This window comes from Gobio gobio (assembly GCF_949357685.1).
Source record: "Gobio gobio genome assembly, chromosome: 7".
NCBI lineage: Eukaryota > Metazoa > Chordata > Actinopteri > Cypriniformes > Gobionidae > Gobio > Gobio gobio.
This window is the reverse complement of record NC_137103.1, coordinates 54875234-54898299: the sequence shown is the minus strand read 5'-3', so window position 1 is coordinate 54898299 and position 23066 is coordinate 54875234. Positions and strand designations below refer to the sequence as shown.

At 40.2% G+C, this 23066-nt stretch overlaps 1 protein-coding gene across 3 annotated transcripts in view; it reads right to left on the bottom strand.

Moving 5' to 3' along the window:
• rab3gap1 (RAB3 GTPase activating protein subunit 1) overlaps nt 1-23066 on the bottom strand; it is a 91973-nt gene that overhangs the window by 37143 nt on the left and 31764 nt on the right. For all 3 annotated transcript variants that reach the window (XM_079822416.1, XM_079822417.1, XM_079822418.1), the window contains exons 10-17: nt 21637-21705; nt 16597-16670; nt 16416-16508; nt 13104-13273; nt 10158-10265; nt 8968-9140; nt 3530-3584; nt 591-923 (exon numbers count right to left, since the gene is read on the bottom strand). In XM_079822416.1, the coding sequence (XP_079678542.1) occupies nt 591-923; nt 3530-3584; nt 8968-9140; nt 10158-10265; nt 13104-13273; nt 16416-16508; nt 16597-16670; nt 21637-21705 (1075 nt within the window). The remainder of the gene's footprint in view (nt 1-590; nt 924-3529; nt 3585-8967; nt 9141-10157; nt 10266-13103; nt 13274-16415; nt 16509-16596; nt 16671-21636; nt 21706-23066) is intronic.

Genomic DNA, 23066 nt, shown 5'->3' with positions numbered 1-23066 from the left:
GAAACCCAGCAGTATTTATGCTATTATTTTACCTCTTAACAGACGAGCGCGATCATCTCTGAGCTCAGCCATAACTTTCGTCAAGTGAGGTCAAACTAGATCGTGGTCATAGATATATCGATAGTAGATGCCTCATTAGCGACTGCACGGATCAGTAGAATGAGGCATCTACTATCGATATATCTATGATCACGATCTAGTTTGACCTTACTTGCCGGAAGTTATGGCGGAGCTCAGAGATGATCACGTTCCTCTGTTAAGAGGTAAAATAATAGCATAAATACTGCTGGGTTTCTCACAGAAACTGATGGTTTGTCTAGATAAGAGCCTTATTCATCGTCTGGTGTCGTTTAAAGCCCTTTGAAGCTGCACTGAAACTGTCATTTGGACCTTGAACCGTTTGGAGCCCATTGAAGTCCATTATATGGAGAAAAACCCTGGACTGTTTTCATCCAAAACCTTAATTTCTTTTCGACTGCAGAAAGAAACACATGGACATCTTGGATGACATGAGGGTGAGTAAATTATCAGCTTTCAAAGCATGTGAAATTGAAAGATCATCAGTGAGTGTGTGTGTGTGTGGCGCTGACCTGTGTGACGGGGATGTAGAGCGGCTCCTGGGAGTTCAGCAGTGTGAGTTTGCCGTGTGGCTGCAGTCGGCCTTCTGCTTTGCTCTTATTGGCTGTTTTTTTCTCGTTGTCTGTCTCCGCCTCCTTCATCTCCTCCGTGTCGCTCAGACACTCGAAGAACTCCTCTTCACTGTCGCTCCACGAGTCCCACGATTTCCCGGTATTACCTTCAGGTCCGGTCGCCGCTCCCGGGTTTTCCGGCCCCGGGCGGCTTTTGTCTCGGCTCCCATCGGATGCGGCGTTCTTCCTCCCATCATCCCTTGCTCTCTTGCGCTCAATGCAGCAGTTCAGCATCTGCAGAATTAAAAATGTGATTCAGCGTCACATGATCCTTCAGAAATCATTCTAATATGCCGATTTGCTGCTCAAGAAATATTCATTTCAAATATTCATCAAGAAAAATCATGGGATAATTTTCATTTTTGGGTCAACTATCCCTTTAACTACATATAATGTGCCATTCTTTCTATCATTGGTCAAAATAAAAAAATAATGCCCATTGAAAATGAAATACAACCTACGGACAAATTAAGAGTTAGATCAAAATTAGAATTAACTTGTGATGAAAAGTTGTAATTATATAAAGGATTACTTATTAAGTCATAAACTAAAGGCTTGTTCACACAAAGAATGATAAATATAACTACAACTATATAAGACGATACTGTTCTGTATATTAAACGTGCTGCAGTCCAAATAAATCTGGATATTTTTCTTACACAAACCGATGCGCTTTTATGATGGATAGATGCACTTTTAGGATGGATAGATGCACTTTTATGATGGATGGATGCACTTTTATGATGGACTGATGCACTTTTATGATGGATAGATGCACTTTTATGATGGATGGATGCACTTTTAGGATGGACTGATGCACTTTTATGATGGACTGATGCACTTTTATGATGGATAGATGCACTTTTATGATGGACTGATGCGCTTTTATGATGGATAGATGCACTTTTATGATGGATGGATGCACTTTTATGATGGACTGATGCACTTTTATGATGGACTGATGCACTTTTATGATGGATAGATGCACTTTTATGATGGACTGATGCACTTTTATGATGGACTGATGCACTTTTATGATGGATAGATGCACTTTTATGATGGACTGATACACTTTTATGATGGATGGATGCACATTCATGATGGATAGATGCACTTTTATGATGGATAGATGCACTTTTATGATGGATAGATGCACATTCATGATGGATGGATGCACTTTTATGATGGATAGATGCACATTTATGATGGATAGATGCACTTTTATGATGGATAGATGCACTTTTATGATGGACTGATACACTTTTATGATGGATAGATGCACTTTTATGATGGACGGATGTACTTTTATGATGGACTGATGCACTTTTATGATGGACTGATGCACTTTTATGATGGATAGATGCACTTTTATGATGGACGGATGTACTTTTATGATGGACTGATGCACTTTTATGATGGACTGATGCACTTTTATGATGGACTGATGCGCTTTTATGATGGACAGATGCACTTTTATGATGGATAGATGCACATTTATGATGGATAGATGCACATTTATGATGGATAAATGCACTTTTATGATGGACTGATGCGCTTTTATGATAGACAGATGCACTTTTATGATGGATAGATGCACATTTATGATGGATAGATGCACATTTATGATGGATAAATGCACTTTTATGATGGACTGATGCACTTTTATGATGGATGGATGCACTTTTATGATGGACTGATGCACTTTTATGATGGATGGATGCACTTTTATGATGGACTGATGCACTTTTATGATGGATGGATGCACTTTTATGATGGATGGATGCACTTTTATGATGGACGGATGCACTTTTATGATGGATAGATGCACTTTTATGATGGACGGATGCACTTTTATGATGGATAGATGCACTTTTATGAAGGACTGATGCACTTTTATGATGGACTGATGCACTTTTATGATGGACTGATGCACTTTTATGATGGACTGATGCACTTTTATGATGGACGGATGTACTTTTATGATGGATGGATGCACTTTTATGATGGATAGATGCACTTTTATGATGGATAGATGCACTTTTATGATGGATAGATGCACTTTTATGATGGACGGATGCACTTTTATGATGAATAGATGCACTTTTATGAAGGATAGATGCACTTTTATGATGGACGGATGTACTTAAGCATTTTAGCGCCTGAAAATAGTCCCCAGCACGCTTGTCACGTTAGTTATGTTGACAGAAGTTTGCCTGTTTTCAGTCGCTGTGTAATATCATTGCGCCGCTGCGCTCATGGTACGGCTCACAGCTCTTGATTATTACGCAGGAATGAGAGAATAGTTCCTCGCCATATCAGTCTAGAAAATCACAACTTCTCATTTTCCGTCTGTCTTAGTGCACGATGTAACGACAGAAGAGTCAAGCTTTAAATAAGAAAAATATCGAAACTCTTTGGTCATTTTTAGAGTGAGATGCTAACGGTCTAATCAGATTCAATGATCTATGCTAAGCTATGCTAAAAGTGCAGACCCGGAGATCGGCTGAATGGATTCAAAAACGTTAAAACTGTTTAACTCTAGAGGAGACGGAAAATTAGCCTATTTTCAAAAAAAGTTAGTTAATATACTAACATGAATGATCAAGGTATAATCAATATATAAATATTTTTTATATTTAAAAAGTACAGTACAATTTCATGATTCAGCTCTGATTTTAAACTCTAGTAATAAAGTCCAGCACTATTTTATGTCTTGTGCTTGTTTTCATTCAGTATCCATTTGAAAAACTACTATCGGCCAGTGTGGGCCAAGATAGTTATCGTTATCTGTAAAATCCACAATCAGTCGATATAAATGTATAATTTTCTTGAAGATTCACCTGCAGTTTCTGATGAAGAAGACAGCACCTGAGATCAGGAGGGCCACTCGCCAGTCTGAAACACACAACACAAGAGGCGTTCGTCACACAATCAGTACAGTTTCCCATCAGGCCACAGCACAGCAGGCGTGAGGTGAACAGAGCCCGTATTCAAAGGCTTCACTCATTTGCACACAATGACACGACAAGACGAAGGACCGCAGGGACACCAGAGGAACCGCAGCACACTGCGTTATTGTTTCTCCGCCAATGTTATCAATGACCCGGACGCCTGCAGCTCTTTCCCAACAGGCAACATTACAGCACGGCCACAATTCATCACCTGCATCGAATCAATGATTTCTGTGTTTTCATTCAGAGGACAGTGGCGTGCAGACAGGAAAATATGCGTGTAGAGACCACTCGATTTGCATGTACTGCAAAAAATATGACTCTGAATTACTCTCTCGTTTTGTTTAAAAGTACAAATATCTAGGGGTTAAACGATTCCAAGGGCGTAGTTTTGGTTTGAGCATTGGAGGGAAGAAGTGTGAACCGTTTAGTGGGGTCCCAGCATGCTCTCTTGTGAGATTTATTATTTATTTGTTTGTTTATTTATTTTTGCGGTATCATCCACACATGCAATGTTGGTTGATACATAACTGCAACAATAACCTAGTTAACGTTTACTTGTTTACATAGGATATATTGAAGTATATTGGGGTCTTAACTCCAGAGAATAGTGAATTGCACACTGCAACTATAACAATAATGACACAAAGGAACGATATTGTTGGAATCACTTTCAGAATTTTTTTTAGGCAGCCAATCAGAATCCATCCGACTTTAAAAAGCTTGAGTATTTAAAAGGGGTCATGAATTGAGAAATCAACTTTCCCTTGAGCTTTTGATATACACTCACCTAAAGGATTATTAGGAACACACACTAATGCTGTGTTTGACCCCCTTTCGCCTTCAGAACTGCCTTAATTCTACGTGGCATTGATTCAACAAGGTGCTGAAAGCATTCTTTAGAAATGTTGGCCCATATTGATAGGATAGCATCTTGCAGTTGATGGAGATTTGTGGGATGCACATCCAGGGCACGAAGCTCCCGTTCCACCACATCCCAAAGATGCTCTATTGGGTTGAGATCTGGTGACTGTGGGGGCCATTTTAGTCCAGTGAACTCATTGTCATGTTCAAGAAACCAATTTGAAATGATTGGAGCTTTGTGACGGTGCATTATCCTGCTGGAAGTAGCCATCAGAGGATGGGGACATGGTGCTCATAAAGGGATGGACATGGGCAGAAACAATGCTCAGGTAGGCCGTGGCATTTAAACCATGCCCAACTGGCACTAAGGGGCCTAAAGTGTGCCAAGAAAACATCCCCCACACCATTACACCACCACCACCAGCCTGCACAGTGGGAACAAGGCATGATGGATCCATGTTCTCATTCTGTTTACGCCAAATTCTGCCTCTACCATCTGAATGTCTCAACAGAAATCCAGACTCATCAGACCAGGCAACATTTTTCCAGTCTTCAACTGTCCAATTTTGGTGAGCTGGTGCAAATTGTCGCCTCTTTTTCCTATTAGTAGTGGAGATGAGTGGTACCCGGTGGGGTCTTCTGCTGTTGTAGCCCATCCGCCTCAAGGTTGTGTGTGTTGTGGCTTCACAAATGCTTTGCTGCAGACCTCGGTTGTAACGAGTGGTTATTTCAGTCAAAGTTGCTCTTCTATCAGCTTGAATCAGTCGCCCATTCTCCTCTGACCTCTAGCATCAACAAGGCATTTTCTCCCACAGGACTGCCGCATACTGGATGATTTTCCCTTTTCACACCATTCTTTGTAAACCCTAGAAATGCATTGAAGCAACTGCCATGTGATTGGTTGATTAGATAATTGCATTAATGAGAAATTGAACATGTATTCCTAATAATCTTTTAGGTGAGTGTATTGAAGTATATTTGGGTATATTGGGCACACTGCAACTATAACAATAAAGACACAAAGGAACGATATTGTTGGAATCTTTTTCAGAAATTTTTTTAGGCAGCCAATCAGAATCCCCCCGACTTTAAAAAGCTTGAGTATTTGAAGGGGTGATGAATTGAGAAATCAACTTTCCCTTGGGCCTTTGATATATAAACGTTCATGGTAATATAAGAATATCCTGTAAGTTTCAGAGCTGAAAACTTCCTTGTTAGTCAAAGAAAAGCTTTTATAGAGACCAGGCCCAGGAAACGCTAGATTTCAGAATATGCCACACCTTGACGTCATCGTGTGGTGAATCACCGCCTCAACAGAAGAAGAACAACGCCTGATACTGTAGCCCCGCCCACCGACTCGTGCCAATCAGTACGTTTACATGGACAACAATACTCCGATATTAATCTGATTAAGACCATACTCTGATTAAGAAACTACCATGTAAACAGCGATTTCTAATTACCTTAATCCGGTTAAAGCCATACTCGAATTAAACAAAAATCGAATTAAGACATGTGGAGTATGCCTGTTTTAGTCGCATTATCTAAGTGCATTGTAGACATGTACACACCTTAATCTAACTATTAACGTCGTGAAGGAGTTTCCGCCGCGTTTTGTGACAGGTCCCACACACACACACACACACCAGGCAAGTGCAGAGGGGAGGGCTTTGGGGGCTCGTATCAAAAGTATATAAAGTGCCCCTCTAAACAATCATCAATAATATTGTGACAAATAAAACAGAATTTGAATTATAATTAATATAACCGCACGTACAAAACAATGCGCTTAAATTCCCGTTTATCTTTTACGTATATCTTTCAGTCTGAAATGTCGTTGCCATGATGCGGCCTCCTCTATATTTTTTTTCTTTGTGTTGCAATAATGCTCATTTTAAAAGTAAAATACAATCATTTTGTATCTGTAATCCCAGATTCATATTTGTCTGCTTACAACAGCGGTCAGGAACCTCTAGGCTTGCGAGCCATATGCCATTCAGTGAACGCTTGTGGCTCGATGGCAGAAAAAAAACAATCCAAACAATCACGATTTTGAAACCTTTTCATCACATTTTCATCATTTATCAAAACTATTATTCGAAATGTAGGCTGTCAAGAAGGAGGCAAGATGGGCAGTGTCTCTTAAAAAAACCTGAAAGACAATATTTAATATTACACAAAATAAAACTATAGTATATATATATATATATATATATATATATATATATATATATATATATATATATATATATATATATATATATATATATATATATATATATATATATATATATATATATATATATAGGCCTATATATATATATAATATCATAATATCATAAAAAAAGTATAAAAATCACTCGTTTTTATAAAGTCACACTGTCCAACACCAACAGCGACACCCGCAGGTAAAGTTACAGTGGGTTGCCTGAGCCCATTGATTTGAACACACCCACGAAAGTCGCGCTATGATTGGACCCCGGACAGCGTAGCGTGGCATGGGGACGTAATGACGTACCATTAATCAAACTATGTTCTGTAACATGTAAAACGGGAACATGAACGTAATATTCTAAAAGCAACTCATGTAAACACCTTAATCAGATTATTGCCTTATTCAGAGTAAGGTCAATAATTAGATTACTGCTGTCCATGTAAACGTAGTCACTGACATGACATAGGGCTACATAGAGGTATAAACATACCACATAAGCTTAATTCGGATTCCAATATTATGAATGCATGGATTAACTTTATTTTTAATGAATATCCAGCGCACATGGGGAAGACATTGCGCGTCTGTTCCTTCATTTAACCACGGATTCGTTTGTAAACAAGAGACTGGATTTGCACAGGATGAGATTACATGAATGATTAACATCTAAAGACACATCTCTTCCAGCAGCACCTGACCAATCAAGAATAGCACTTAACATTCTATTCATTTTCTGTCTGTCTAATTTATTTTTAAAATGTATTTCTGTCCAGTGTGTTCCGTGCTAGATTAACTGAGACTTGCTACAGCACTTGCATACTGTTGCCCTTGACTGTTCTAGTTGCTTCTATTGCACTCATTTGTAAGTCGCTTTGGATAAAAGCGTCTGCTAAATGACTAAATGTAAATGTAAATGATTGAAGCAACACACTAATGTGAGTAAAACATGTTTTTTATATGTGACAGTATTGCATTGTTACAGATCGTATTGGTTATGTGTACATGTCTAACTGATCATACCGTAGCACGCTGTCACAGGCTGAAGAATCCTTTATTTGTGGTGTTGGTTCATTGCGATTCGGGATCAGACTCGGACATGTATGGGCCAGTGCTCAAAGCCCAACGTCCCAGGGCTATGTGTTTTTCAGATGGGCTACCAAAACGTATTTCATGTAATTATCTTAAATAGTGAAATAACATTCCTTTCTTGATGTGCATTGTTCACTCTTGACTTGTGTGTGTGTACGGTTCACGGTTATATTCACTGATCGGGCGGGCCAAGTAATGATAATAAAAAATTTCGCGGGTGGATGAGAGATAAATCATTGTGTTTGTTTGATTTTGTGAGCCCTGTGCACTCTAAAAAAAAAGGCTCGTAATCATAGGGGAACCTTTTTTAGTGCTATATAGCACCAATTTTGGTGCTTCAGTGGATCTTCAGCGGTTCTTCAGAGGTGCTATATAGCACCTTGGTCAAAGAACCGGTGAAGAACCTCTGAAGAACCGCTGAAGAACCTCAGAAGAACCGCTGAAGAACCACTGAAGCACCAAAATTGGTGCTATATAGCACTAAAAAAGGTTCCCCTATGATTACGAGCCAAGAACCATTTTTGGTGCAATATAGAACCTTTTTTTTTTTTTAGAGTGTGGGTGAATCATTACGGTTGCCTTTTCTCCACACGCTTTCAAAACAATCCCCACATGTACTGACCAAAGGGGAGCTGAAGCTCATTAAATATGCAAATCTTATCCAATCCTAGTTGTGGGCGTTTACTTCCAAATCTTCAGAGCGGCACGCCCATAAAAACCAACCGTTTCTTGAGAGATGCTCAAAACCAGGGCAGAAAATAGCCTATTACTTATTCATTATGATGTTTTTGAATGTAAAAACCACACAAACGTCATAAGTTGACCTCAGACAACAGTATAAAAAAATTAAAATAGCCAGTTCATGACCCCTTTAAAGCGACAGATGACAAAAGCTGCACTTGCTTATAATAAACAGAACATTTAATAATATACACTAATATAGTTCTCGTTCTTACATTTATTTACATTTACATTTATGCATTTGGCAGACGCTTTTTATCCAAAGCGACTTACATTGCATTCAAGGTACACATTTTACATTTTGTCATTTCTTGCTTTCCACCATGCTCTACTGTTTGAGCTACAGGAAAGCTACAGGTTCTTGATGTGAATGGGCCTTTAGTCTGCACGTTACATGTGTTTGTATGACTTCTCTTACCCGTAGATCAGGCAGTTGTTTTCCCAGCGGTAACGCATCTCCAACACAAACTCCTGCCACAGATGAGCGACGGCACGCACTCCTCCGTGATGGAAGTTCACCATACAGATGCACAAGGCCAGACGGTACGTCAGACTTTCGCTCGGAGACGATTTCAGCTGATTATAGAGATGCTGTTCACAGGGGAAAATGGTCAGGCATTTGAGCACAACAGTCTGAGACATGCCTTGCCTATTCTTAAACCTTTGACATGTCCGATCACAGCAAACATTCAGATCTGTGTTTGATCCAGAGAGAGTATAACAGCTCACAATCAGTCTTTTCAACCACACAGTATCATTCTTTCTGTCTTACAATCATCAGAAGTACTGGTACAGTTGTCATGTTTAGGTATGAAGCAGCTCCACAAACAGTCTTTTCAACCACACAGTGTCATTATTTCTGTGTTAAAATCATTCATATTATCACAGAAGTACTGGATAAAAGTCTATAGTTCAGATATAAACACTGATGATGACTATGGTAGAGATCCAAATACCTTGACTCTTCAAATACACATTGTATCAATTACATCGTTACACCAGTAGGTGGCGACAAGTGACTGTTTAAAATGAGTCATTGAATCATTCATTCAAGAGATTCGTTCAAAAACGCTGAACAGCAATTAACATTTAAATTTAGGGCTGTCAAAAGATTAATCGCGATTAATCGCATTCAAAATAAAAGTTTGTGTTTACATAATATATGTGTGTGTACTCTGTTAATTATCATTTATATATAAATACACATAAGCATGTATATATTTAAGAAAAAAATATTATTTTTATATATAAAACATTTATATATATTATAGATTATATAAATGTATATACATGCAAATATTTCTTAAATATATACATGAATGTGTGTGTATTTATATACAAATAATAATTAACAGAGTACACACACACATATATTATGTAAACACAAACTTTTATTTTGGATGCGATTAATCGCGATTAATCTTTTGACAGCCCTATTTAAATTACGTTATTTGTTTAGTTGTCTATTCAGAATAGTGGTAGAATCGTGATCTCTATTTTAAACAAAAAAATAGTGATTCTCAATCTCAATTTATCCTGAATCGTGCACGGCATCTGAATCATCTCATAGCGAGATAATGAGTTAAACGATTCTATGTTCAGACTCACGTAATCCTCTGAGTCTTTGTCCGGTTCAGTCTTTGCTCCTGGGTTGTGCTGTGTGGATTTAACATCACTAGTGTCCGTTTTATCCAACGCTGCATCTGGGAAAAGATACTGATGGACAAACACAAAAAACACACACTTTAGCATCTCCTCATCCTGAGTGCAACTGTTTTCAACACTAGTAACAATAATAAATTATTCTTGAGCAAATCAGCATATTAGAAATATGATTTCATTATCACCTTTTGAAGAAAAACACAAAAAAACGAACAATTCATTGATGTAAAACTAATGAATATATATATATGAAATCACATTATGAAATAAATGTTTTCTCCAATACACGTTGGCCACAATTATTGATACCTCTAGAAGTATATTCCTATTAATTTTTATTCTATTTTCATTTTTTCTAGCAAACTAGGAGCATGAAATTGTCCAGCCATGACTTCCTGTTCCACAGGAGTATATATATGAGGAAACACAAAGGCCAAATTCCCTTAATCATCATCACAATGAGTAAAACCAAAGAATATAGTTCTGATGTGCAGCAAAAGATTGTTGAGCTTCACAAAATAGAAAATGGCTAAAGTATTGAAAATCCCCAAGGCAATAATTACGTTTTTAAGTTCCAATCAACTATTGATGTTATAAATCTGCCTCTGGAAGATGGAGAAGTGCAGAGATTAGTTGAGTCTTGGGGTCAGAAAGACTAAAATAAAATGATTTAACAACCCCTACATCACATCATGTTGTTTCCAGAAAAATCTCCAAACTCATCAGGCATTTTAGAAGAAGACTCAGAGCTGCTATCTTGGCAAATGGAGGTTGCAAACAGTATTGAAAGGGTGCCATTAATTGTGGCCAGTGTGTTTTGGACAAAATCATTTATTTCATAATGTGATTTCCCCCATTTTCTATTGTTTTACTTCAATGAAAGGTTAGAATTTTGTGATTTTGTAAAATGAAAGGTCAAAAGGATTAACAACGCAAGTTTATTTTCACAGGCTTCTTTGTTCATATTTACCAGGGGTGCCAATAATTCTGACCAGGACAAGATTGCAGATGAGCTAACTGTGACGTTACAATCAGAAGTGATTTAAGGGGATAGTTCACCCAAAAAGGAAAATTAGCCCATGATTTCCTCTCCTTCAAGTCATCCTAGGTGTGTATGACATTCTTCTATCAGACGAACACAATCAGAGTTATATTAAAAATGTCCTGACTCTTCAAAGCTTTATAATAGCAGTGAATGGTTGTGTCGTTTTTGAAGTCCATAAAAGTGCATCAGTCCATAATAAAAGTGAATCAGTCCATAATAAAAGTGCATCTATCCATCATAAAAGTGCATCTATCCATCATAAAAGTGCATCTGTCCATCATAAAAGTGCATCTATCCATCATAAAAGTGCATCAGTCCATCATAAAAGTGCATCTATCCATCATAAAAGTGCATCTATCATCATAAAAGTGCATCTATCCATCATAAAAGTGCATCTATCCATCATAAAAGTGCATCTATCCATCATAAAAGTGCATCTATCCATCATAAAAGTGCATCTATCCATCATAAAAGTGCATCTATCCATCATAAAAGTGCATCCAACAGCTACTGTCATTATAAAGCTTGGAAGAGCCAGGACATTTTTACTATAACTGATTGTGTTCGTCTGATAGAAGAATGTCATACACACCTAGGATGACTTGAGGGAGAGGAAATCATGGGCTAATTTTCATTTTTGGGTGAACTAACCCTTTCAACACAACTAATCATATCAATCAAATCCTGATATTTGCAGATCAAATCTGATCACATTCAGAGTGATTTAGTTTGATTCGTTGCAGACACGCCAAATTGCTAAATATGCAAATAACCAGCACAAATCATCTGGCATGTTTTAATGCGAATCAAACAGCCAATGTGACTCCTGAATTAAACATCAGTCTCGTTTAGGCTAATTAAACAGGAACGTGCCACATCAGCGTTTACAGGTGTCAATTCCTGCTTCGCTACAGATGTGCCAGCTTACAAATGTATTACAAGAACAGAGAAGACGGTTTATTATGACACTACGGTCGGCTTCTGACCAAGACACTAATCTTCGGTCCTTCCTCACACTAATCACGCTGCTGATCAGGCGCATTTAAAGGGTTAGTTCACCCAAAAATGAAAATTCTGTCATTAATTCCTCACCCTCATGTCGTTCGACACCCGTCAGACCTCCGTTCATCTTCAGACACAAATGAAGATATTTTAGTGTAAATCTGATGCTCTGAAAGGCCTCCATTGGCACAATGCACTTTACACTCTCAAGACCCTTAAAAGGCACTAAAGACGTCGTTACAAAGTCCATCTCACTACAGTGGTTCTACAATAACTTTATGAATCGGCGAGAATAGTTTTTGTGCGCAAAAAAACCCTAAATAACGACTTATATAGTGATGACGATTTCAAAACACGGCCTCATGAAGCTTCGAAGCGTTATGAATCAGTGAGTCGAATCATGATTCGGATCGCGTGTCAAACTGCTGAAATTTGGCGATTCAAACTGCTGAATCGACTCACTGATTCATAACGCTTCGAAGCTTCATGATGCCGTGTTTTGAAATCGTCATCACTATATAAGTCGTTATTTAGGGTTTTTTGCGCACAAAAACTATTCTCGTCACTCCATAAAGTTATTGTAGAACCACTGTAGTGAGATGGACTTTGTAACGACGTCTTTAGTGCCTTTTAAGGGTCTTGAGTGTGTAAAGTGCTTTGAGCCAATGGAGGCCTTTCAGAGCATCAGATTTCAACTAAAATATCTTCATTTGTGTCTGAAGATGAACGGAGGTCTGACGGGTGTCGAACGACATGAGGGTGAGGAATTAATGACAGAACTTCCATTTTTGGGTGAACTAACCCTTTAAATACCCAGCATGCTCTCTGCTGTACCAGCTCCTCACCAGCAGGATGGAGTTTAGCACGTCGTTGTTAAGAGGCGACTCCTCCACCCGTCTGTGCCGGCGGATGCGCTTGCGTGCGCTGTGAACCATGTTGGAGACGGACAGCTTGTGGATGGGCACAGAAGCCGGCTCCGTCAGTTTGGACAAGGCTTGAGTGATGTCACTGTTCTCTGTGGACACATCGCACAGGTGGGCGGAGTCAGTCAATCAAACAATGCAAAAAAAAACACATATTATACACCGATCAGGCATTACATTATGATCTAATATTGTGTTGGTCCCCCTTTTTGCTGTCAAATCAGCTCTGACCCGTCATGGACTCCACTAGAAGATGTGCTGTGTGGCACCAAGATGTTAGCAGCAGATTCTTTAAGTCCTGTAAGTTGCGAGGTGGGGCCTCCATTGATCGGACTTGTTTGTTCAGCACATCCCACAGATGCTCGATTGGATTGAGATCTGGGGAATTTGGACTCAAACTCGTCCTCCTCAAACCATTCCTGAAGCATTTGTGCTTTGTGGCGGCGCATTATCTGCTGAAAGAGCCACAGACACAGGGAATACCGTTTCCATGAAAGGCTGGACATGGGCTCAACAATGCTTAGGTAGGTGAGACGTGTCAAAGGAACATCCACATGATGGAGGACCCAAGGTTTCTCAGCAGAACATTGCCCAAAGCATCACTGCCTCCGCCGGCTTGCCACCTTCCCATAGTGCACCTAGTGTCATGTGTTCCCTAGGTAAGCCACACACACACCAGGCCATCCACGAGATGTAGAAGAACACGTGATCATCAGACCAGGCCATCTTCTTCCATTGCTCCGTGGTCCAGTTCTGATTCTCATGTGCCACTGTTGGTGCTTTGGGCGGAGGTCAGGGGTCAGCATGGGCTGGTCAGCGGCTGTGCCGCCCCATACACAACAAACTGAGATGCTCTGTGTATTCTGACACCTTTCTATCAGAACCAGCATTAACTTCTTGAGCAGTTTGAGCTCCAGTAGCTCGTCTGTTTGATTGGACCACACGGGCATCAATGAGCCTCGGCCGCCCATGACCCTGTGGCCGGTTCTCCACTGGTCCTTCATGACCCTGTGGCCGGTTCTCCACTGGTCCTTCATGACCCTGTGGCCGGTTCTCCACTGGTCCTTCATGACCCTGTGGCCGGTTCTCCACTGGTCCTTCATGACCCTGTGGCCGGTTCTCCACTGGTCCTTCATGACCCTGTGGCCGGTTCTCCACTGGTCCTCCATGACCCTGTGGCCGGTTCTCCACTGGTCCTCCATGACCCTGTCTCCGGTTCTCCACTTTTCCTTCATGACTCTGTGGCCGGTTCTCCACTGGTCCTTCATGACCCTGTGGCCGGTTCTCCACTGGTCCTTCATGACCCTGTGGCCGGTTCTCCACTGGTCCTTCATGACCCTGTGGCCGGTTCTCCACTGGTCCTCCATGACCCTGTGGCCGGTTCTCCACTGGTCCTTCATGACCCTGTGGCCGGTTCTCCACTGGTCCTTCATGACCCTGTGGCCGGTTCTCCACTGGTCCTCCATGACCCTGTGGCCGGTTCTCCACTGGTCCTTCATGACCCTGTGGCCGGTTCTCCACTGGTCCTTCATGACCCTGTGGCCGGTTCTCCACTGGTCCTTCATGACCCTGTGGCCGGTTCTCCACTGGTCCTCCATGACCCTGTCTCCGGTTCTCCACTGGTCCTTCATGACCCTGTGGCCGGTTCTCCACTGGTCCTTCATGACCCTGTGGCCGGTTCTCCACTGGTCCTCCATGACCCTGTGGCCGGTTCTCCACTGGTCCTCCATGACCCTGTGGCCGGTTCTCCACTGTTCCTTCATGACCCTGTGGCCGGTTCTCCACTGGTCCTCCATGACCCCGTGGCCGGTTCTCCACTGGTCCTTCATGACCCCGTGGCCGGTTCTCCACTGGTCCTCCATGACCCCGTGGCCGGTTCTCCACTGGTCCTTCATGACCCCGTGGCCGGTTCTCCACTGGTCCTTCATGACCCTGTGGCCGGTTCTCCACTGGTCCTTCATGACCCTGTGGCCGGTTCTCCACTGGTCCTTCATGACCCTGTGGCCGGTTCTCCACTGGTCCTCCATGACCCTGTGGCCGGTTCTCCACTGGTCCTCCATGACCCTGTGGCCGGTTCTCCACTGGTCCTCCATGACCCTGTGGCCGGTTCTCCACTGGTCCTTCATGACCCTGTGGCCGGTTCTCCACTGGTCCTCCATGACCCTGTGGCCGGTTCTCCACTGGTCCTCCATGACCCTGTGGCCGGTTCTCCACTGGTCCTCCATGACCCTGTGGCTGGTTCTCCACTGGTCCTCCATGACCCTGTGGCCGGTTCTCCACTGGTCCTTCATGACCCTGTGGCCGGTTCTCCACTGGTCCTTCATGACCCTGTGGCCGGTTCTCCACTGGTCCTCCATGACCCTGTGGCCGGTTCTCCACTGGTCCTCCATGACCCTGTGGCCGGTTCTCCACTGGTCCTCCATGACCCTGTGGCCGGTTCTCCACTGGTCCTCCATGACCCTGTGGCCGGTTCTCCACTGGTCCTTCATGACCCTGTGGCCGGTTCTCCACTGGTCCTTCATGACCCTGTGGCCGGTTCTCCACTGGTCCTTCATGACCCTGTGGCCGGTTCTCCACTGGTCCTCCATGACCCTGTGGCCGGTTCTCCACTGGTCCTCCATGACCCTGTGGCCGGTTCTCCACTGGTCCTTCATGACCCTGTGGCCGGTTCTCCACTGGTCCTCCATGACCCTGTGGCCGGTTCTCCACTGGTCCTCCATGACCCTGTGGCCGGTTCTCCACTGGTCCTCCATGACCCTGTGGCCGGTTCTCCACTGGTCCTTCCTTGAGCACTTTTGATAGAGACTGACCACTGTAGACCGGGAACACCCCACAAGAGCTGCAGTTTTGGAGATGCTCTGACCCAGTCCTCTAGCCGTCACAATCTGGCCCAAACTCGCTCAAATCCTTACGCTTGCCCATTTTTCCTGCTTCTAACACATCAACTCTGAGGACAAAATGTTCACTTGCTGCCTAATATATCCCACCCACTAACAGATCATCAGTGTTATTCACTTCACCTGTCATAATGTTATGCCTGATCGGTGTGTAAGTGATGAGAGTTGAGCAGTCGCTAGTGAAAACTGATTAAATTTAGCGAATGATGGTGCACTGCAAAAAATTGTCTTATAAATAAACCAGTGAAATGTGTCTCAAGAAGACGCTTAATGAGAATTTCATCTAGTCCAGGCATATGTGGTTAATTAATATCTAGAAGGACATTTTCAGGATGACCTTTCCCTTCTTCTTCAACCGAGTTCCTCCCCAGAATCTCCTCCGTGGTTTCCTTCCGACAGCAAAGCTTGAAGAACTCCATGAGAAACTCACCTGAGGATCAGGACAACACATCAGACTCACATCTAACGCTCATGCCTCCTCTCGCTCTGCGTGTGTGTGTGTTAGCGGCCGCTCTTACCCAGCAAGCACTGCGGGTTGTCTGCTTTACGCACTCGAACAGACCAGTGAGGCGCTTGAAGGGGGTCCAGATCGCTGTGAGAGCAGAAAAACAGATTTCATACCTCGAGGAACCTTCACTAAAACAAACAAGTTATAATAAAGTTTAGCTTTTGCATTGCAATCTAAACATTAACAAGTCGAAACATTCTTAATAAAGATGCATTTACTCGACAGGCAAAATGACTGAAGATATTAAAGGGATAGTTCACCCAAAAAATTTAATTAGCACCTAGGTGTATATGACATTCTTCTTTCAGACGAATAAAAGCTAGTTATTTTAGTCTATAAAGTTTTAAATATGGATATTTTTCTTACACAAACGCGCCACTTGATGCACTTTTATGATGGATAGATGCACTTTTATGATGGATAGATGAACTTTTATGATGGACTGATGCACTTTTATGATGGATAGATGAACTTTTATGATGGATAGATGAACTTTTATGATGGACTGATGCACTTTTATGATGGATAGATTAACTTTTATGATGGATAGATGCACTTTTATGATGGATAGATGTACTTTTATGATGGATAGATGCACTTTTATGATGGATAGATGCACTTTTATGATGATAGATGTACTTTTATGATGGATAGATGAACTTTTATGATGGACTGATGCACTTTTATGATGGATAGATGCACTTTTATGATGGATAGATGAACTTTTATGATGGACTGATGCACTTTTATGATGGATAGATGAACTTTTATGATGGATAGATGAACTTTTATGATGGACTGATGCACTTTTATGATGGATAGATGAACTTTTATGATGGATAGATGCACTTTTATGATGGATAGATGCACTTTTGTGATGATAGATGCACTTTTATGATGGATAGATGCACTTTTATGATGATAGATGCACTTTTGTGATGATAGATGCACTTTTATGATGGATAGATGCACTTTTATGATGGACTGATGCACTTTTATGATGGATAGATGAACTTTTATGATGGATAGATGCACTTTTATGATGAATAGATGCACTTTTATGATGGATAGATGCACTTTTATGATGAATAGATGCACTTTTATGATGGATAGATGCACTTTTATGATGGATAGATGCACTTTTATGATGGATAGATGCACTTTTATGATGGATAGATGCACTTTTATGATGAATAGATGCACTTTTATGATGGATAGATGCACTTTTATGATGGATAGATGCACTTTTATGATGAATAGATGCACTTTTATGATGGATAGATGCACTTTTATGATGGATAGATGAACTTTTATGATGGATGGAAGCACTTTTATGATGGATAGATGCGCTTTCATGATGAATGGATGCACTTTTATGATGGACTGATGCACTTTTATGATGAATGGTTGCACTTTTATGATGATGGATGCACTTTTATGATGATGGATGCACTTTTATGATGGATAGATGCACTTTTATGATGAATGGTTGCACTTTTATGATGGATGGATGCACTTTTATGATGGATAGATGCACTTTTATAATAATGGATGCACTTTTATGATGAATGGTTGCACTTTTATGATGAATGGATGCCCTTTTATGATGAATGAATGCACTTTTATGATGAATGGATGCACTTTTATGATGGATAGATGAACTTTTATGATGGATGGAAGCACTTTTATGATGGATAGATGCACTTTTATGATGAATGGATGCACTTTTATGATGGATAGATGCACTTTTATGATGGATAGATGCACTTTTATGATGAATGGATGCACTTTTATGATGGATAGATGCACTTTTATGATGAATGGTTACACTTTTATGATGAATGGTTGCACTTTTATGATGAATGGTTGCACTTTTATGATGAATGGATGCACTTTTATGATGGATAGATGCACTTTTATAATAATGGATGCACTTTTATGATGAATGGTTGCACTTTTATGATGAATGGATGCCCTTTTATGATGAATGAATGCACTTTTATGATGAATGGATGCACTTTTATGATGGATAGATGAACTTTTATGATGGATGGAAGCACTTTTATGATGGATAGATGCACTTTTATGATGAATGGATGCACTTTTATGATGGATAGATGCACTTTTATGATGGATAGATGCACTTTTATGATGAATGGATGCACTTTTATGATGGATAGATGCACTTTTATGATGAATGGTTACACTTTTATGATGAATGGTTGCACTTTTATGATGAATGGTTGCACTTTTATGATGAATGGATGCACTTTTATGATGATGGATGCACTTTTATGATAAATGGATGCCCTTTTATGATGGATAGATGCACTTTTATGATGGATAGATTCACTTTAATGATGAATGGTTGCACTTTTATGATGGATGGATGCACTTTTATGATGGATAGATGCACTTTTATGATAATGGATGCACTTTTATGGTGGATAGATGCACTTTTATGATGAATGGATACACTTTTATGATGGATAGATGCACTTTTATGATGAATGGATGCAGTTTTATGATGGATAGATGCACTTTTATGATGGAAAGATGCATTTTTATGGACTTCAAAAACGACACAACCATTCACTGCCATTATAAAGCTTTGAAGAGTCAGGACATTTTTAATATAACTGATTGTGTTCGTCTGAAAGAAGAATGTCATACACACCTAGGATGACTTGAGGGAGAGTAAATCATGGGCTAATGTTCATTTTTGGGTGAACAAACCCTTTAAGGGCCAGATTTACTAAACAGCAAATTAACGTGAGCTCAATTCCAAAAAAAGTGCAGATGATCTACTGACGGCACGCACATTAAAGCACACAGACGCAGCCGATAATTTCCATAATGACCAACACAATCTACCAGTGTCTGGTTTAAGACGTGCTTTATTGGGCGGTAAATAATGGCACAAACACCAGTAAATTGACGAGCACAAACCTTAGTAAATCACCTTGTGGGATTCATTTAAATACTTTCCTCCTATAAATACTGTGTCTGAAAGAGAAACTCCTACAAATGCATATGCAATAAGATCAGCCGCAAAAATAACCCTTCACGCCTTTTCAGCGCTAGTTCATCTCTGCGTGTCTTTAGTGAATCCTCACAGTAGTTTATTAAAGCCAAAAGAGGGTTTGCGCTGGAGCAAGCTGTTAGTAAATCTGCCACTAAGTCTTGTTTTCCGTTTTTGCTTAAAACAATGAAAAAAAATAAAAAATCTGCCAACGGGGTGAGAAAAATAATCTTCTTTTCCCTTCTAATTAAATAAATTTTTCTGACCACATTTGCATATATTATGACATTTAGGGCCCTATTTTAACGATCTGAAACGCAAGTGTAAAAACGCGAAGCGCAAGTAACTTTGTGGGCGGGTCTCGGCGCTGTTGCTATTTTCCCGGCGGGATAAATGGCTCTTGCGCCCGGCGCAAATCTAAAATGGGTTGGTCTGAAGTAGCTTCATTATTCATAGGTGTGGTTTGGGCGTAACGTGAATAAACCAATCCGAGCGTCATCCAACATTCCCTTTAAAAGCAGGTGCGCAAGTTCCATAATGGATTGCTATTATTATGGCGTATTTACCAGGCGCACGCCAGGAGCGGTTCACAGCCGAGGAGACTGATGTGCTTGTAAGAGCAGTGAAAGACAGAGAAGTGAAGTTGTAATGTTGTACATTATGGTAAAGGTGATTTCACAGTCTTTTTTTTTCAGTCTTTCAGTTTTTTCAGTTTTTCAGTCGATTTTTTTTCCTGGTTCTTGACGGACAAACCAATTTGTCAGATGTCCTTATATACATATATGTCTTGCCACTATTGGGCAAACAGGTCTTATCCTTAATTATTACAATTAGCCTGAATCATTTGTAAGCTAGATTTATGCCTATTTTTTCACATCTTCGTGGCACACCACAATGATTTCCGTCATCTCATGTGTTAATATTTTTTTAGTGTAACAATTTATGATTTGCAAAAATAACTGTTGCATCTGTGTAGATTACATGAGCAAAGTGTATGCGCGTTGTGCACGCTATACATTATGGTCAAGCATGCGCCCTTAAAATAGCATAATGAACAACGCGCAACGCGCCACTGACTTTAGACTAGGTTTTTTCTGGTCAGTGGCGCAATTGTTTAATGGAACAGCAAAATAGCACCAGGGATTGTTTGCGCCGGAACACGCCTCCTTTTTTGCGCTGAACCGCCCAGGGAGCGCAAGTGCATTCACTAGTTTAGCGACGTGCTTCTGTGGAGGGAAAAGCGCGCTTTGCGCGGGTGCAAAATAGGAATGACACATGCGTCGGTGTACAAAGTCAATTGCGCTGGGTGCAAGATAGGGCCCTTAATGTGGATGATTGGTTTCAAAAAACAAGATTTAATATCTTAAGGCATTTTGTATCTATGTTTAGATATTTGTACTGGAGGGAAAACAAGACCGAAACATAATTTTAGAGCAGTGCGATGAGAAGTGTTGAGTGCTGATGCCATCGCAACCAATGACTAAATAAAAACTCGCGCAATTACGGCGTTTTCACGATCAATCGCGCGTGCTTGTGAGAGCTTCTGTTGGCTCGAGCACACTTCATTCTGTGAATGTTTGCTGGAAAAAACTCTTTCTGTACTTCAGAAGTAAGAGTTCATCAGCACATGCCCACACACCGAACGAGACGTGAGAAAACAACACAACGTGTTAATGTGATGCTACGGCTCACCGAGCAGCACTTCATCACTGAACTAAAAGGCGTAAAATAATGCGGCGCAAATCAATTTTGGCTTCGCTGTTTTTAAGGCGGTGCACACTTCTTCTTCTCTTGAGCTGTGAAAAATTATTATGGGTAACAGGTTCTTTACGAGGTGATGAAACATGGATCTGGCACTGACATCAGCTGGAGTTGTTTTCGTGCATCATGCATATTCATGAATTACTCACAGCTATAAAAAAACCATTACATCGCTGTTCTATTTTCATCATCCACGGTGCACAAAATGTCAGTTTTATAAAAGTGGTGTGTGTGTGTGTGTTTGGTGGAAACTTGGAAAATACTCACGAATAAACATCATTGTCCACAACGATTCCTTCTGTCAGGTTCGGCCACGTCGTTGCAAGATGAAGCTCGCTGAAAAAAGTGTGACCAGTCAGAACATTTTAAAAGACTTGTGTGATAACATCTGACCTGAGTGACCCAGAGGCATTGATTTACTCTAGTTTCAGTCTCACTATCATGGCAGAAACTCCTCACAGCTTTCACAGAGTCTCTCTCCACTAAATTTGGGTCATGTGATCGGTCAGGAGTTATTATAGCATTTTTGATACCATGTGCGCCACATGCATCTCCTGAATGGAAGTGATGTAATTGTCATTGACCGTTCATGAAGAGTTTGGGGTCAGTGCCCCCTACTGGACAAAACAAGAGAAATGGCCACCCTAAAATCAAAACATTTAAACGCCTTCTGTAACAAATGTCCCTTTACTTTAATGCAAAAACTAATCAATCAGTACAATAGTCATGATATTATTTGGTGTACTATATTTTATGCTGATTTAGAAAAGGTTTCTGAAACTGAAAAATCTGAAAATATTACTGTACTTTAGATTAACTAAAAAACTCTTCTGCTCACCAAGGCTGCATTTATTTAATACAGTAAAAACATTAATAATGTGAAATATCATTAGAATTTAAAATAAAATCTAAAGCAGCACATTGATAATAATCATAATCCTCATATCCTCATATGAGAATGATTTGTGAAGGATCATGTGACACTGAAGACTGGAGTAATGATGATAAATTCAGCTTTGATCACAGGAATAAATTACACTTTATATATTCACATAGAGAACAGCTGATTTACATTATTATAATATTTCACAATATTACTGTATTTCTGATCAAATAAATGCACATATATAACTGTATGTGTATATACAGTATGGGTCAAAATATTGCAAAAAACTGAATTTATTTGAAGAAAAATACAGTAAAAATTGTGAAATATTATTCTAATGTAAATCATCTGTTCTCTATGTGAATATATAGTAAAGTGTAATTTTATTCCTGTGATCAAAGCTGAATTTATCATCATTACTCCAGTCTTCAGTGTCACATGATCCTTAACAAATCATTCTCATATGAGGATTGATGTTTAAGAAACATTTATGATTATCATCAATGTTGGAAACAATGTTTTCATAACCTGTGATACTTTTTTCAGGATTCATTGATGCAGAAAAAGTTAAAAAGAACAGCGTTTATTATAAATAGAAATCTTTTCTCACAATACAAGTTTTTACTATCACGTTTTATCAATTTAACACATCCATCCTGAATAAAAGTATTCATTTCTTTCCAAAAAAGAAGGAAAAACCTACATTTATCTTCAACATTTTCTCACATTATCAGTTTATTCACTATAGTTTAGAAAATGGTAAATTGTGTCAGAACAAATTAATCTTGATAATGTCAGATAATTTGATAGA